Source organism: Oncorhynchus mykiss, chromosome 3, assembly GCF_057628025.1.
Source record: "Oncorhynchus mykiss isolate SJ-2025 chromosome 3, ASM5762802v1, whole genome shotgun sequence".
NCBI lineage: Eukaryota > Metazoa > Chordata > Actinopteri > Salmoniformes > Salmonidae > Oncorhynchus > Oncorhynchus mykiss.
In genome coordinates this window covers 74224472-74243119 of record NC_143024.1, presented here as the reverse complement: position 1 = coordinate 74243119, position 18648 = coordinate 74224472, and the positions used below count along the sequence as shown (strand labels likewise).

The following is an 18648-nucleotide window of genomic DNA, read 5'->3' as shown; positions in this document are numbered from 1 at the left end:
TGCTTTTACGCCAAACATAACGTTTTGCATTGTTGCCAAAAAGTTCAATTTTGGTTTCATCTGACCAGAGCACCTTCTTCCACATGTTTGGTGTGTCTCCCAGGTGGCTTGTGGCAAACTTTAAACGACACTTTTTATGGATATCTTTAAGAAATGGCTTTCTTCTTGCCACACTTCCATAAAGGCCAGATTTGTGCAATATACATTGGATTGGATATCCATAGGATTGTTGTCCTATGGACAGAGTTTCCCACCTCAGCTGTAGATCTCTGCAGTTCATCCAGAGTGATCATGGGCCTCTTGGCTGCATCTCTGATCAGTCTTCTCCTTGTATGAGCTGAAAGTTTAGAGGGACGGCCAGGTCTTGGTAGATTTGCAGTGGTCGGATACTCCTTCCATTTCAATATTATCGCTTGCACAGTGCTCCTTGGGATGTTTAAAGCTTGGGAAATCTTTTTGTATCCAAATCCGGCTTTAAACTTCTTCACAACGGTATCTCGGACCTGCCTGGTGTGTTCCTTGTTCTTCATGATGCTCTCTGCGCTTTTAACGGACCTCTGAGACTATCACAGTGCAGGTGCTTTTATACGGAGACTTGATTACACACAGGTGGATTGTATTTATCAGTCATTTATTAGTAATTTAGGTCAACATTGGATCATTCAGAGATCCTCACTGAACTTCTGGAGAGAGTTTGCTGCACTGAAAGTAAAGGGGCTGAATAATTTTGCACGCCCAATTTTTCAGTTTTTGATTTGTTAAAAAAGTTTGAAATATCCAATAAATGTCATCTCCACTTCATGATTGTGTCCCACTTGTTGTTGATTCTTCACAAAAAAATACAGTTTTGTATCTTTATGTTTGAAGCCTGAAATGTGGCAAAAGGTCGCAAAGTTCAAGGGGGCCGAATACTTTCGCAAGGCACTGTATTTAATCCATTTTAGAATAAGGCTGTAACGTAACAAAATGTGGAAAAAGGGAAGGGGTCTGAATACTTTCCGAATGCACTATTCAGAAGGGGATTGAGACTAAAAGGAGAAAGAAAGGTGGAGTTTTTCTTCGAGTTGATCTTTTCTTAACCAGGGAGGGATTGTAAATCAATAATTTTTTGTCTGGCTTTGTTGAAATCCAGGGCATGTTAAAAAGATGAACCAAGACAAACTTGAAATGCAGAAAAGCAATCGCGTCAAGAGACATCTTCTTGTGTGGGTTGGGATGTGGAAGCAGTTGACATATAGTCAAGACAATCTTCTGCTATCCAGATGGCCATGGAACCCTGAATCAATCATATGACTCAAGTCCAACATTTCATCATGTAATCCTTTGTTTATATTCCTTCTCCTCTGTTGCTATCCACCCCCATCATGTGTCTTTACTCCATTCCTCCCTAGTATTACAGGTTGTTTGGACTAGCTTCCCGTTGCCCTGGATCTTCAGTGGCTTCTGTAGAGCAGTGCAGCAGCACACCCGGCACAGCAGTTGGAGACAGACCAAAACACATACCTGATCCAGACATCTCAACCATCTCTGCCATGTTTCCACACTAACAAGTCCACACCAGAACCACAGACACAACGAGCTCCGGGTTGGAGACCACACCAGACACAAAACATGAGCTTAACCCCAGGAAGAGGAAATGTTAAACTGACCTTAGGTCAGTATCTCTGCTCTGTAGGAGCAATTTACTACTACTCCAATAAACACAGCTCAGCTAATTATTTCTCCATATTTGCAAAAAAGCTTTCAGTGGCAGTTACATTATCATGGATCTGCTGATGCCAATACGGACATTTTTACGGCGTTGGTTATTGCGTGTTTCTTTGTTCGAGGAAACTATAGCTCAGTGTGTCTGAAGGGATAAAAATAGCCCCAGGGGATGCTTTCAGTCTCTGTCTGTCAGACCAACATTGAGGCACAATACATGACAGAGATACAGGAAGCTGTAGGAACCACCTCAATGATTCAACAGGAAAGAAAATGACTGCTGGTTTCAAAGACCAAATAGTACTATTTTTTTAATTGAGCTTGGCAACTTTTGTAAAACTATCTTGTTTGATATGAAAAATTAATAAAGTCCTGGTCATGGCAAAGGAACATTCCTTGGTCATGGCAGGGTGAGGTGGGTGTGCGTGTGTACAGGATGAGGTGTGTGTACGTGTATGAGGTGTGTGTTCTGTGTATGTGTGGGGTTTTGTAAGGTCTTCAGAGATGTCTCTCTGTGGTAGCATTTTTGTGCAATAGGCTGGGCAGTAGCAGCACTGTTCCAGGGTTTGTTTAACAGCACACATCATCTCAGTTCTGTGTAACATCAGCTACACTTCAGCTTCTCTCTCTCTCTACCATGTGCAGATAAACGAGAGGAGAGGGGATGAGACCTAACATGTAGATAAGCAGCAGTGACATACATAACCTTATTTAATTTGCAGGCGGCAGCGTATCATATTCTAGCGCTCCGCTTGGGACCAGGAACCTGTGGAATGGTGAGTCATATCGGTAGTTCATTTCTCCCTACATTGTGTATTGTCTCTCTCTGCTTCCCTGGTTCTATGTGACATTGTCCCTCCCTGCATCCCTGGGTCTCTACACAGCATGACTGGATCATTAGTGGTGGTATTGAACCATTGGAAAGGAGCCACACAAGTCATTGACTACAGCTCAGCGTTCAACACCATAGTGCCCTCCAAGCGCATCATTAAGCTGAGGACCCTGCTGTCCACTCCTGATCCCCAGGATCATCATCTTGGTCGGCGTCTTGCAGCTGGAGCTGCACGTCAGGGAGGGGAGGGGGTACTGTCACGTGTGCTCCCTCTCCGGCCTCTAGGTCACCAGGCTGCACGTTAGTGTTTAACATGATTTTTGAATGACTACCTTATCTCTGTACCCCACACATACAATTATCTGTAAGGTCCCTCAGTCGAGCAGGGAATTTCAATCACAGATTCAACCACAAAGACCAGGAAGACTTTCCAATGCCCCGCAATGAAGGGCACCTATTGATAGATATGTTTAAAAAAAACATTGAATATCCCTGTTGAGCATGGTGAAGTTATTAATTACATTTTTGGATGGTGTATCAATACACCCAGTCACTACAAAGATACAGTCGTTCTTCCTGACTCAGGTGCCACTCAGGGATTTCACCATGAGGCCAACGTTGACTTTAAAACCGTTACAGAGTTGAATGGCTGTGATAGGAGAAAACTTAGGATGGATCAACAGCATTGTAGTTATTCTACAATACTAATGCTAATACTAGTGAAAAGAACAAAGGAATAAATGATTCCAAAACATGCATTCTGTTTGAAACAAGGCACTAAAGTAATTCTGGAAAAAATTTGTCAAAGCAATTAACTTTTTGCCCTCATTACAAATTGGGGCAAATCCAATACAACACATCACTAAGTACCACTCTTCATATTTTCAAGCATAGTGGTGGCTGCATCATGTTAGGGGTATGCTTGTAATCATGAAGGACTGGGGAGTTTTCAGGATAAAACATTTATGGAATGGAGATTATGCAAGGAGAGAAAAAAGTTTTCATGGGCACACACATCTAAAATAATGTATTCGATTACAAATACATTAACATGGTCCTTCAATAATTATGAATAATACTTACACCGTGGTGCTTCACCACACATTATAATCTGATCCAGGAAGGATTTTTTGGGATTTGATAGTCAAATGACAACTGCTGTTGTGATAGTGCATGTGATGCAACCACACTGGGAAAAAACATGTTTTGCGAGGAATGTCCAGAATATTTTGTATCATTCGTAACACCAATGAAACCTGGATCCACATGGATCTAATATCCCAAGCAAATTGAAGTTCATCATCTGTTGTAGTCTGCTTGATTTCAGTAGCGGTGCATGGGTAACAAAAAAAAGCCATTACAACCTACACTGTATGTGTTGCGATAATTGCTTTGTTTGCTGTTAATTCATATGCCTTGTGACCGTGATAGGCCTAAAGGCCGAAACAATAAGAAGACAGTAGTAGAATAAATTCAACCACACCTTTTTTTAAGACAAAACCATATAGCAACCTCTGTCCGTTAAAGTCTACGACGCATATTGCATTTAACAGACAGTTACATGACCTACAGCATTGTTGGGCGGCAGGGTAGCCTAGTGGTTAGAGCGTTGGACTAGTAACCGGAAGGTTGCGAGTTCAAACCCCCGAGCTGACAAGGTACAAATCTGTCGTTCTGCCCCTGAACAGGCAGTTAACCCACTGTTCCCAGGCCGTCATTGAAAATAAGAATTTGTTCTTAACTGACTTGCCTGGTTAAATAAAGGTAAAATAAAAAATAAATAAAAATTGTTAAGCAAGTAAAGTTGAAGTCGGAGGTTTACATACACCTTAGCCAAATACATTTAAACTCAGTTTTTCACAATTCCTGACATTTTAATCCTAGTAAAAATTCCCTGTCTTACGTCAGTTAGGATCACCACTTTATTTTGTGAAATGTCAGAATAATAGTGGAGAGAATTATTTATTTCAGCTTTTATTTATTTCATCACATTCCCAATGGGTCAGAAGTTAACATACACTCAATTAGTATTTGGTAGCATTGCCTTTAAATTGTTTAACTTGGGTCAAACGTTTTGGGTAGCCTTCCACAAGCTTTCCCCAAGAAGTTGGGTGAATTTTGGCCCATTCCTCCTGACAGAGCTGGTGTAATTGAGTCAGGTTTGTAGGCCTCCTTGCTCGCACACTCTTTTACAGTTCTGCCCACAAATGTTCTATAAGATTGAGGTCAGAGCTTTGTGATGGCCACTCCAATACCTTGACTTTGTTGTCCTTAAGCCATTTTGCCACAACTGTGGAAGTTTGCTTGGGGTCATTGTCCATTTGGAAGACCCATTTGCGACCACGCTTTAACTTCCTGATGTCTTGAGATGTTGCTTCAATATATCCACATAATTTTCCTCATGATGCTATCTATTTTGTGAAGTGCACCAGTCTCTCCTGCAGCAAAGCACCCCCACAACATTATGGCCAAACAGTTATATTTTTGTTTCATCAGACGAGAGGACATTTCTCCAAAAAGTACAATCTTTGTCCCCAGGTGCAGTTGCAAACCGTAGTCTGGCTTTTTTTATGGCGGTTTTGGAGCAGTGGCTTCTTCCTTGATGGGCGGCCTTTCAGGTTATGTTGATATAGGACTCATTTTACTGTGGATATAAATACTTTTGTACCTGTTTCCTCCAGGATCTTCACAAGGTCCTTTGCTGTTGTTCTGTGATGGATTTGCACTTTCCGCCCTAAAGTACGTTCATCTCTAGGAGGCAGAATGGGTCTCCTTCCTGAGCGGTATGACGGCTGCATGGTCCCATGGTGTTTATACTTGCGTACTATTGTTTGTACAGATGAACGTGGTGCCTTCAGGCGTTTGGAAATTGCTCCCAAGGATGAACCAGACTTGTGGAGGTCTACAATTTTTTTCTGAGGTCTTGGTTGATTTCTTTTGATTTTCCCATCATGTCAAGCAAAGAGGCATTAAAAGTAGGCCTTGAAATGCATCCACAGAAACATCTCCAATTGACTCAAATGATGTCAATTTGCCCATCAGAAGCTTCTAACGCCATGACATAATTTTCTGGAATTTTCCAAGCTGTTTAAAGGCACAGTCAACTTAGTGTATGTAAACTTCTGACCCACTGGAATTGTGATACAGTGAATTCTAAGTGAAAAAATCGGTCTAATCAATTGTTGGAAAAATGACTTGTGTTATGCACAAAGTAGATGTCCTAACCGACTTCCCAAAACTATATTTTGTAAACAAGACATTTGCGGAGATGTTGAAAAACTAGTTTTAATGACTCCTAAGTGCATGTAAACTTCCGACTTCAACTGTACATGTTTCCGACATTTTCAGACCACTAAAAATCTATTGATTTAGAACCACAAAGAAAACAGGAGCTGCCTCCACTATTCCAGCAACTTTAACATTTCAACATCATCAAATCAACCCTGCTTAGTCTAATATAGTGACAAAAAAACAACAATTTAATTCAATCAACATAAGCTACATTTCATGTTGAAGAAACGGTCTATCATTCTGTCATACAGTACATGCTTTTATTTTTTGTTGTCCTAGGCTACCAGGCTAAAATGCTTGCTCGCTAGCCTAACTTCCATTAATTGGCAATGTTAGCTGGTTAATATTAGCCTTCTACATCTAGCTACTGTACATAATAAACTTCCATCCTCTCAGGCCAGGGGCACAACTTAATGGTTGGATCAGAATCGTCGTTATAATCATTGGCCAGTGTGGAGAAGGAATCAAAACCACAAGTTCAAATCACTATCTCCATCCATGGCTAATTTAGGAAAGGACCAATTTTAGTTAGCTAGCTAGCAACCGGTGGACAACACAACGAGATGGAACAGTTCAAGTTGTTTCTGTTAATGACATATGCTCTCAAAGCGATTTGATAGGAGAGACGTTTTCTTTTTTTTCCCCCGCCAAGACCATTCACGGTTGAGCTCGCTCAGTTTAGCTCAACGCTGATTGGCAAATTTTGTATTATTTTTTTTTTATCAAAGGAGGCCAAATGCTTGCTGGCTTCCCTTGCATTCAATACTACAATGTCATACTCATTTGGACCAGATAGTTCAGATAGATGGTGTACACATTGAGAGGCAGTGTGGCGCTGTTTCTCTCACTCAGATGCTTTCTCCTGTGAGATACATTCAGCCTCTTGCGAATTGAAGGAAAATTATGAAACACAGAGAGACGAAAGATAAATGAGATGGTTTTTTTGTTGCTAATTTTTGGGGGGAAGCCTGGCTTCCCTTGGCGTCCATTAATACACTTCACTGCTTGATTTACAGTTAACAGAAAAAGCATCAAGATCAGAAATGCATGTACTGCAATACAGTACTAGTCAAAAGTTGACACATCGACTTTTGTTTTTTCTTTATTTGGACTATTTTCGACATTGTAGAACAATAGTGAAGACATCAACAGTACACTTTCTAATCGACCTGGCCCGGGTATCCTGGAAGAATATTGACCTCATCCTGTCAGTAGAGGATGCCTGGTTGTTATTTAAAAGTGCTTTCCTCACCATCTAAAATAAGCATCCCCCTTTCAAAAAATGTTGATCTAAGAACAGATACAGCCATTTGTTCACTCCAGACTTGACTGCCCATTTGACCAGCACAAAAACACCCTGTGGCGTACTGCACTAGCTTCGAATAGTCCCCGTGATATGCAACTTTTCAGGGAAGTCAGGAACCAATGCACACAGTCAGTTAGGAAAGCAAATTCTAGAATTTTCAAACAGAAATTAGCATCTTGCAGCACTAATTCCAAAAAGTTTTGAGACACTGTAAAGTCCATGGAGAATAAGAGTACCTCCTCCCAGCTGTTATGTTTTGCCTGCCATATGAGTTCTGTTATACTCACAGACATCATTCAAACAGTTTTAGAAACTTCAGAGTGTTTTCTATCAAAATCTACTAATCATTTGCATATCTTAGCTTCTGGGCCTGAGTAGTAGGCAGGTTACTCTGGGCACCTTATTCATCCAATCTACTCAATACTGCCCCCCCAGCCATAAGAAGTTAAGCATCTCCAATCCAAGTTAAATCTAGAATCGGCTTACCATTTCGCAACAAAGCCTCCTTCACTCATGCTGCCAAACAAACCCTCGTAAAACTGACTGTCCTATTGATCCTTGACTTCGGCGATGTCATTTACAAAATAGCCTCCAACGCTCTACTCAGCAAATTGGATGCAGTCTATCACAGTGCCATCCGTTTTGTCACCAAAGCCCCATATACTACCCACCACTGCGACCTGTATGCTCTCATTGGCTGGTCCTCGCTACATATTTGTCGCCAAACCCACTGGCTCCAGGTCATCTATAAGTCTTGGCTAGGTAAAAAGCTCCACCTTATCTCAGCTCACTGGTCACCATAGCAACACCTACCCATAGCACGCGCTCCAGCAGGTAATATTTCACTGGTCACCCCCCAAAGCCAACACCTCCTTTGGCTGCCTCTCCTTCCAGTTCTCTGCTGCCAATGACTGGAACAAATTGCAAAAATCTATCTCTGAAGTTGGAGACTTACATCTCCCTCACTAACTTTAAGCGTCAGCTGTCAGAGCAGCTTACCAATCGCTGCACCTGTACATAGCCCATCTGTAAATAGCCCATCCAACCAACCAACTACCTACCTCATCCCCATATTTGTTTTTGTTTTTCTGCTCTTTTGCACACCAGTGTTTCTGCCTGCACATCCTCATCTGCACATATCATTCCAGTGTAAACTGCTAAATTGTAATTACTTCGCCGCTTGGGGCCTATTTATTGAATTACCTCCTAACTTCATTTGCACACATTGTATACAGATTTTTCTGTTGTGTTATTGACTGTACGATTGTTTATCCCATGTGTAACTCTGTGTAACTCTTAGAACTTGTTCTCAACTAGCCTATTTGGTTAAATAAAGGTGAAATAAAAAATAAATATGGATTCTTGTAGTAAACAAAAAAGTGATACACAAATCAAAATATATTTATATTTGAGATTCTTCAAAGTAGCCACCCTTTGCCTTGATGACAGCTTTGCACACTCTTGGCATTCTCTCGACCAACTTCATGTGGAATGTTTTTCCAACAGTCTTGAAGGAGTTCCCACATATGCTGAGCACTTGTTGGCTGCATCCCAAACCATCTCAATTGGGTGGAGGTCGGGTGATTGTGGAGGCCAGGTCATCTGATGCAGCTCTCCATCACTCTCCTTCTTGGTCAAATAGCCCTTACACGGCCTGGAGGTGTGTTTTTGGTCATTATCCTGTTTAAAAACAAATGATAGTCCCACTAAGGGCAAACCAGATGGGATGGGGTATCACTGCAGAAGGCTGTGGTAGCCACGCTGGTTAAGTGTGCCTTGAATTCTAAATAAATCACCTGCAGTGTCACCAGCAAAGCACCGCCACACCATCACACTTTCTCTTCCATGCTTCATGTAACCGATGTGAAATGGTTAGCTAGTTAGCAGTGTGCGCGATAATAGCGTTTCAATCGGGGACGTCACTCACTCTGAGACCTTGAAGTAGTTGTTCCCCTTGCTCTGCAAGGTCTGTGGATTTGTGGAGCGATGGATAACAATGCTTTGAGGGTGACTGTTGTCTGTGTGCAGAGGGTCCCTGGTTCGAGCCCAGGTACGGGTGAGGAGAGGGGCGGAAGCTATACTGTTACATTGATGCTGTTGACCCAGATCACTGGTTGCTGCAGAAAAGGAAGGGGTGAGTGAGATGTGTCTGGTAACTCTAATGAACTTATGCTCTGCAGCAGAGGTAATTCTGGGTCTTCCTTTCCTGTAGTCTTCCTTTCCTGTAGTGGTCCTCATGAGAGACAGTTTCATCATAACTCTTGATGGTTTTTGCGACTGCACTTGAAGAAACTTTCAAAGTTCTTGAAATTTTCCGCATTGACGGACCTTCATGACTTAAAGTCTTAAAGTCTTTGCTAATTTGGGATGTTCTTGCCATAATAAAGCTGGTTGAGAGAATGCCAAGAGTGTGCAAATCTGTCATCAAGGCAAAGGGTGGCTACTTTGAAGAATCTTAAATCTAAAATATATTTTTTGTTTAATACTTTTTTGGTTACTACATGATTCCATATGTGTTATTTCATAGTTGTGATGTCTTGAAAATGTAGAAAATAGTCAAAATAACGAAAAACCCTGGAATGAGTAGGTGTGTCCAAACTTCTGACTGGTACTGTAGGCCTACCTTGAAAATCTGACATTTCCTCAATTTGGTGCATTAAAAGTCCTTGTAAAAATTGTAGCCAATTCATTCAAGTTATTACAATTTTTTATCCGTTTTCATGAGAGATTTGGCCTCTTTCGTTTGTTTCCGCAGCTTCAATTGAAGGGTGTTGAGTAACTCTGTTGCGTTAAAACCAGGTGCGGTTATTATGACGACAGCATCCAACGTTGGCTTCAACTTGGCTTTCCATACAAATCCTTCCATTACAAAAGGAACCAGTTTTTTGGTCGCACTCTCATTATAAAACAGTGATGTTGAGATTCATGCTCCCACTATTCATGGCTGCGTCGGCCATGTAGACTACAGAAAAATCGCCACGCATGCATCCAATTTATTTTGTCAGGCAATGTCCCATATATTCTCACATATTTTAGAATGTAATACAAATTTGAAAATCAATGCATTGGCAAGGCCAACATTTTTTTTAATTATTCTTAGTGCTAATGCCCTCCCTACTTGTTGGCCTTTTTGGCCTAAACGCATTATTCTTAAAGTGGTAATGGGGGATGTTATATATTAGGGCTATATGTACAATTATGTAAATTATACAATTGTATAACATTGAGGTCAGTGAAAATAACAATTAAGTACTTGGAAAAGTTCCTGAAAGTCCTTGAATTTGACTTGCCAATGTCTTAATGAACCCTGATTAAAGGATTATAGTCCTCGTCCTATGTTGTAGTATAGCTGGCGTTATGGGCCAATTTGCATATATTCACACTTATTCCTCTAAGTGCACATGTGGAACTGCACAAAAATCATTTTTATTTTTGTTTCAAACCATTTTGAAATGTTGATCCCAATGTCACACATTGGCCCCATTATTTATAGAAAGACCCACATGCTCTCTCTCCTTCTCCCTCTTCCTCACTATCTCTATCTCTTTCCCTCTCTCTAAAGTAAGAGGGCATCATATACTTGTGCAGGCTTGTCTTCCTTCCAGTCTCTTACCCACAGAGATGGTCCAGACAGCCATGATCTTGAGGCGAGCCTTGGTTCGGGAGTTGAAGCGGCTGTGGTGGAGGGGGTTTCTGATGGCGATGTAGCGGTCCAGAGAGATGGCACACAGGTGCATGATGGAGGCTGTGGAGAACAGCACATCCAGGTAGATCCAGATAGGGCACAGGTCCGAGGGCAGGGGCCACCAGTGGTCTGTAGGGGGGACACAGGGAAAACTCAATGAACTCTGGGAAATAGTTTTTTTGCGGATGTACTTTTTTTTACAGAGGAAATTAAACACCAATTACAGCAACCCTGTCTTGTAATGGGAATACCAGTTACAAGATATATGTGAGACTTTCAGCACCTACCACATTTATTTTTATGGAATTGGTGTTGGTTGTAAAATGCATTTGCAGAGACAGTGGAGTTTTTATAAGAGTTGTTGGGTAGTAATAGCAACTAAAAAGCTTCTTATGAGGTGACCAAAACACATAAAATAGAATGACTCAGATGCGTGGAACACCTCCAAACCCTCTAAAACATAGCTTGTGTGTGTGTGTGTTTTAAAATAAGTCTGAGGTTCACAAACACAGTGCAAAGCAGCCTTTCTCAAAATGTACAAGGCAGTTTAGAGAAGCCCCTGTGCCCTATCTTTTGAGAAACTGTAGCTACATCCCCCATACAGACACAACTAAATACAACCTCCAAATGAAAAGAGTACACAGTAAAAGTACAGAATAAAGACCAGACATTAGAATGTGATAATAAGCTGGAGATAGGGAATCTCACTGTTGGCAAGCACAGTCAGGTGTGGTAGTTACACTGTTTCTCTATTCTCCAATTTATCCTCCTCTATTTCTCTTTCTCTCTGTTGGGAGGTCACAGACTCCCTCGCTCCTCTCCTCTCTCCTGAAGGAGAGCCTTACGTAGCATGTTTATTTGGACTGATTGTCACGGACTGACAGCCCTATGTCTCTCTCTTTCTCTTCCTTCCTCTCTATCTCTCTGTCTCTCCCTCTCTCTCTGTCAGACCACTTCATCACTCTTTCTCACTTCTCTCTTTCCTCTCCCATGGAGGTGGAAAAAGGATTAGACCTCCAGCAATGCTAATGCCTCTTTCTACGTATTTTTATCAGCAACTCTCTCTCTCACCTCTCTCTCCATCTCTTACCTCTCTCTCCCCTCTCTCACCTCTCTGAAGTGGGAAGTCATTAGACCTCAAGCTGTCCCAGCATGCACTTCTCTACCGTATTTGATATTTTGGTCTGCCCATCTGAGTGCCATAATGGATGGAGGGAAGAGAAAGAGAGGTAAGAGTGAAGATAAAGGGAAGGGGGATGAAAATGGACCCAGTCTATGTTTGCAGATTAGTATCTTATAATGATGATGATGTGCCTCCTGTGGTCTGTATAGTCTAGTACATTCCCTACACGATTTTGCCATGAACTTTCATGATCGGGGTGAAATCCTATGAACTTGGGCTAGGACCAGTACGTTGGGCGGGTCAAGGACGCACCGATGATGGCTGTTCTGTTCTCCAGACCCCTGTCGCATATCCTATATGTTGGTTGTGCATCTTGTGCTACAATGTGATTTGGCAAGGACTGCTGCCAATAGCCGATGAGCACTCAGCATGTGAGACCAAAACAATGATAGCGAAGAGGAAAACAACAACACGCAAGTTGTGGACCGAGTTGATGGAAGACCGATGGTTGAGCTGTGGAGAGAAATCCGGTGCTCTGGATTTTGCTCATTTAGACCATTTGGTTGGTCCTTAAGTGAAATCTCGACCCACAAGGGGCACAGGGGTGTGCAAATGGCCCCATTATTATTTTATACAACTCTATTTTCTGCACCTCTGTCTCTTTTTTGATGTTTCTACACATAACAATGTGCACACTAATAAAACGGCTTACTGTTTGCATGTCAACATTTTTTCCCTACGAAAACGGAGAAAAGCAAGGCAGGATCAACTAGGGAATCATGGTGTAATGCGAGCACACGCATGCTGGGGTTGATGATGGATGGAATGAAAGATTTGGGAAAATGTGAGCAAGTTAAGATTTTAGAAGTCGTGTAGTGCTTGACCAGCAGAGCCTGCCTGATTTGGCTCCATCCCACCCTGTAGGATTTAGCCTTAAATTAGTCTTTCTGACCTGCAGCCATGATGCTGGTCTAAGGCTAGGCAGAGCAGCCACAGTGAATTACCCTTCAACGCCTTTTGAAAAGAAGTCTGCTGAAAAGGGACCTATTTTCACTCCTTTCAAAAACTCTTGACACTGTAGCATTTCACAGCTCCGGCAGAGAAGTGCACACGCTCATCTGAACACCCTAAGAAGTCGGGTTAAGTTACTCTTTTTTTCGCTTGTCCGCCTGCTGTACCCAGTGGGGTAAAAACGGGAAACAAAACAATATTGACTGACGGAAGCAGAAGAGAGCCCAGAGGCAGGGAATCCAGGGAAGCAGCCTTTATCCACAGAGGGTGGCTGTATATTTTCATACAGATATTGGCAGGGGCATCAATCTGGGCACTGGAGATAAATGAAAGAGCTTTTCTCCTCAAACTCGCTGACAGCTTCAGGCTTTCTTGCCTTCCCCCTGACCAAAGCTGGATTTGTGTTTCCTACCAAACAGACAGCAGGGTGGATGGAGAGAGGGGGAGAAGAGTGGTAGAGAAAGGGAAAGAGGACGAGTAAAATATAGAGTGAGAGGAGAGGGGCATAGATGGAGAGAAAACAAAGAGATGGAGAGCTAGAGACCTGCATGACCACAAATTGTATATACACCAAGTTTTTCATCAACGACTCAGACATAAAGACTCGCTCCAGAGACCGCTAAAGGATTTGTTCAATTATGTGGACCCACCCAGCATAGAGAAATGTGAACAGGGTTTTTCTCTCTAACCCGATCTTATATACTTCCTACTCTGTCAGTGGTGAATTGTAAATAGTGTATTTCTAATGTGTTTCTCTGTAATCTCTCTGTCTCTCCCTTTCTATCCTTCTCCTCCTCCTCCTCTCTCTCTCTCTCTCTACCTCTACCGCTCTACATCAAAGACATTCTAAAAGGTGCTCGTCACAGTCATTACCATAAAGAATGAGTCTGACTTTATAAACCCTAAATCTCTCCACGAACACGTGAAATAAACTAATTGACATGAAAGCCCACAGAACTCTATTCCACCAGGGTCAGTACAATGGGGTAAAAATCTTGACACAATGACAGGTTATTCCAACATAATGTATGTGTTCTGACAAAACCAATCCTGTATATTAGCTGGAAGATTGTGATTCTAATTCAGAACAGCAGGAGGCCTGCTCCTTTTGAGAAGATTACATTCAGTTATTACATTCTGTTCAGAACCTAGAAACACACCGTCAGACCATGTGACTGTGTGTATGAAGTTGAAACAGCCAGGAAATGTGTTCGTAATAAAAATGCAGCGCTTCTATTCATCTTCAGGTGTGTCTTTAGAAGAAGAGAAGGAGATAATTGGAGATGAGAGAGAGAGAGAGGGTGAATACGGAAAGCTCTGAGATAGAAGAGAGTAGAAGGCAATTTGCTGATCATCAATTTGCTGAACAGTACAGCCCAAACAAACATGTCACATGGGATTGAGAGGTGAAGAGCAGAGTGACTAACCAGCCGGGTAACCCGCAGACGTCTGGCGGCGTTTTTATGAGATCCTATGCGACCTCATATTTTCTGTGGGCCGAATCCAAACTTGAGATGCGTGGGCGTAACTTAAACCCTTTGTAAATGATGCATGGAAACTGAAATTCAATTAAAATCACTGTAACCTCGCATATTTGATGAAAATGAGATCTGATGGGGCAAAAAATCTAACCATCTCTTCCCGCTTGTACTCTGTAACAGACATGTCTTATGATCTTCACCAATGACCTTACACAGCTAGTTAAAGGGCCGACCAGGGTGACTTGTTGCTCTAAAACACAGATTGATTTGGTGTTCAGTAATAAACCAGAGAGAGTGACTAAATCATTCAATATGGTTACTGGGCTATCTGATCATAATCTGACACTTATAGCCAGAAAGCTGTCTAAGAGCAGGTTTAACCTCTCTACTGTTAGAAAGCCGGATCAACTAAGAATATCTAGGAGTGAATTAAACTATTTTGAAAACGCAATTAAGGGAATTAACTGGAATGATCTCTTGTCCTATACAGACGTATAGACGTATAGGACAAATGGTTTCCTAAAGAAAAATAGCCCTAAGATCCAAATTAGAGCATGACAGACGTAGGTTTACCATGTTGAGAAATAAGGTGATGAAAGAAATCAGACAAGCCAAGGCAAACTTTTTTATTAACATAGTTGGTGACGCAAAGGGAAATTCTAAATTGATCTGGGATAATCTAAAAAAAGTTAACAGGGAAAGACCATAGTAACACTGCAAAAAGACTATAAATCATGGTGAATAACAAAATAGCAATAGCCTTCAATTCCTACTTTATTGACTCTGTCTGGGTACTGACACAGAACCCCTCCACTGGATTCTTGGGCTCAGTGCTAGTGAATGACGCTCATCCTGTCTTCATCATAAGGGAGGTTTCTGAGTCAAAGGTGAACAAGGTGATTAGCTCACTAAAGTCACTCATTGGCCCCATTACTAAGGTCACCAACACATCTATTGGTCTCGGGGTGTTTCCAAGGGTATGGAAGCCGGCCATAATAATGGCAATCTTTAAAACAGGCGACCCTGCTGACGTGAATAACTACATGCCCATTGGTATACTACCTGTGGTGTCAAAGGTTGTTGAAAAGTGTGTAGCAGAACAACTGACTGCCCACCTCAACAACAGCCCCTTCATATTACACTCCATGCAGTTTGGCTTCAGAGCGAAACACTCCACAGAAATGGCCAACTGCTTTCTTCTGGAAAATGTGAAGTTCAAGATGGACAAATGGGGCGTTTTTTGGGCTGTGTTTCTGGACCTAAGGAAGGCTTTTGATACTGTTAACCATGAGATTCTCATCACAAAATTGTCCAAGTTCAACTTTTCCCCCGATGCCTTGAGATGGATGAAATCATACCTTGAAGGCAGTACTCAGTGTGTCAGAGTGAGCAATGAACTGTCGCCCACTCTTAGCTATGACGTGGGCGTGCCCCAAGGGTCAATACTGGGGCCTCTCCTGTTCAGCCTGTACATTAATGATCTGACTTCTGTCTGTACTGGGTCTGAAGTTCAGATGTATGCAGATGATACAGTGATATATGTGCATGCAAAGAGCAAACAACAAGCTGCACAAGAACTCACTATTGTAATGGTCAGGTTACAAAGTGGCTCAGTGACTCGTGTTTGCATCTCAATGTGAAAAAAACTGTTTGCATGTTCTTCACAAAGAGGGCAACAAATGCTACTGAGCCAGATGTCTATGTGTCAGGGGAGAAGCTCCAGGTGGTATCTGATTTTAAGTACTTTGGCATCATACTTGATTCCAACCTCTCTTTTAAAAAGCATGTGATAAAGGTTATTCAAATAACCAAATTCAACCTAGCTAATTTCCGATTTATACGAAATTGTTTGACTACAGAGGTAGCAAAACTGTACTTCAAATCTATGATACTCCCCCACTTAACATACTGCTTGACTAGTTTGGCCCAAGCTTGCTGTACAACATTATAACCTATTCAGTCTGTCTACAAACAGTCTCTCAAAGTGCTTGATAGGAAGCCCAATAGCCATCATCACTGTTACATCCTCGGAAAGCATGAGCTCCTGAGTTGGGAAAATCTTGTGCAATACACCGACACATGTCTTGTATTCAAAATCCTAAATGGCCTGGCTCCCCTTCCACTCAGTATTTTTGTTAAACAGAAAACCCAAACATATGGCAGCAGATCCACAAGGTCTTCCATGAGAGGTAGCTATATAGTTCCCTTAGGAAAAGCACCTTTAGTAAATCAGCTTTCTCTGTAAGAGCTTCCCATGTCTGGAATACACTGCCATCAGACACACATACATAACTGCACCACATATCACACTTTCACAAAATGCATGAAGACATGGCTAAAGGTCAATCAGATTTGTGAACATAATCCTTAGCTGTGTATTGCCGCTTTCCATGTTGTCTGTTCTGTTGTCTGTTGTCCCTATCTTGTGAGGTGTGGAAACACTTTGTTGCTTTTATGTATTTTGTCTTGCTGCTTTTTGTTCTATGTTGCTCTGTCTGTATGCTACATCTTGCTTGTCCTATGTTGCTCTGTATGTACTCACTGCTTAATGATTGTCTATATTGTAATTGTTTTTAATAACCTACCCAGGGACTGCGGTTGAAAGTTAGCCGGCTGGCTAAAACCGGCACTTTTACTGAAACGTTGATTAATGTGCACTGTCCCTGTAAAAAATAAAATAAACTCAAACTCAATTCAGGCCAGTTAAGGGACAGATCAACATTTACTGGGGGCAGGGGTGGTCTAAAACAGGGGAGTGTTGTCAACTTATTTTATATATATATATATTTTGCTTTGGGGATGGTTGTGCCTTTTTTCTTATTGAAGGCCAGCATCCCGGAGTCACCTCTTCGGTGTTGATGCTGAGACTGGTGTTTTGCCGGTACTATTTAATGAAGCTGCCAGTTGAGAACTTGTGAGGCGTCTGTTTCTCAAACTAGACACTCTAATGTACTTGTCCTCTTGCTCAGTTGTGCACTGGTGCCTCCCACTCCTCTTTCTATTCTGGTTAGAGCCAATTTGCGCTGTTCTGTGAAGGGAGTAGTACACAACGTTGTACGAGATTTTCAGTTTCTTGGCAATTTCTCACATGGAATAGCCTTCATTTCTCAGAACAAGAATAGACTGACGAGTTTGAGCCTGTAATCGAACCCACAAATGCTGATGCACCAGATACTCAACTAGTCTAAAGAAGGCCAGTTTTATTGCTTCTTTAATCAGAAAAAAACTTTTTCAACTCTGCTAACATCATTTCAAAAGGTTTTTCTAATGATCAGTTAGCCTTTTAAAATGATACATTTGGATTAGCTAACACAATGTGCCATTGGAACATGAGTGATGGTTGCTGATAATGGGCTGTACGCCAATGTAGATATTCCATAAAAAATCAGCCGTTTCCAGCTACAATATTCATTAACAACATTAACAATGTCTACACTGTATTTCTGATCAATTTGATGTTATTTTAATGGACAAAAAAGTTAGCTTTTCTTTCAAACACAAGGGCATTTCTATGTGGCCTCAAACTTTTGAACGGTAGTGTATATTTATTAAAATGTTAATATCATACAGTGGACACAGGCCTATAGGCCTTTACATGCAATACCCTGATATATTTAGTGCTCAAATCTGTGACAACTGAACCGTGAGGTGGACAATTATTGTTTTAGGAAAGTAGCCAAAAAACCAATACAAGTGCTACACATCGAAACACAATGAATAATGTTTTTGTAATTTGTTATAGGCTGTTTTTAAGGTAACGTAAATGTGGCTCACTTGGCCAATATCCCTTGTTTATTGATGGTGCTGGCTGCACCAGACTGGATCTGAATGCATATGGGTGTCCGGTAAATGTATCAAATGTCTGGTGCATTAAAATCTTCCCTGTCATGTTGTCTGGTGCTACATTTTCCTGAAGGAAACTCTGAAATGGCATAGTTTTTCTGAAGAATATTCGCTTGAAAATCTGTCGCCAATAGGATGGAAACCTAGCTAGTCAAGTGTCATTTTGATTATGCCTGCGTATCATGGTTCACCAGCAGCCCCACACATCTAAAGAATAAGCTACAAACCAAACAAGCTTGTAAGAATTGTACTTAAACTTCCCCCTCATACTCATCTGGAGGTTGAGCATTTTTCGTCTCTATCTCTGTAATCAAATCAAATCAAATTGTATTTGTTACATGTTCCAAATACAACAAGTAGACCTTACAGTGA

At 41.5% G+C, this 18648-nt stretch overlaps 1 protein-coding gene across 2 annotated transcripts in view; it reads right to left on the bottom strand.

The window, feature by feature from the left end:
* The window catches only part of LOC110520346 (5-hydroxytryptamine receptor 2A), a 42026-nt gene that overhangs the window by 7255 nt on the left and 16123 nt on the right, over positions 1-18648 (bottom strand). For both annotated transcript variants that reach the window (XM_021597601.3, XM_090230128.1), the window contains exon 2: positions 10747-10947. In XM_021597601.3, the coding sequence (XP_021453276.3) occupies positions 10747-10947 (201 nt within the window). The remainder of the gene's footprint in view (positions 1-10746; positions 10948-18648) is intronic.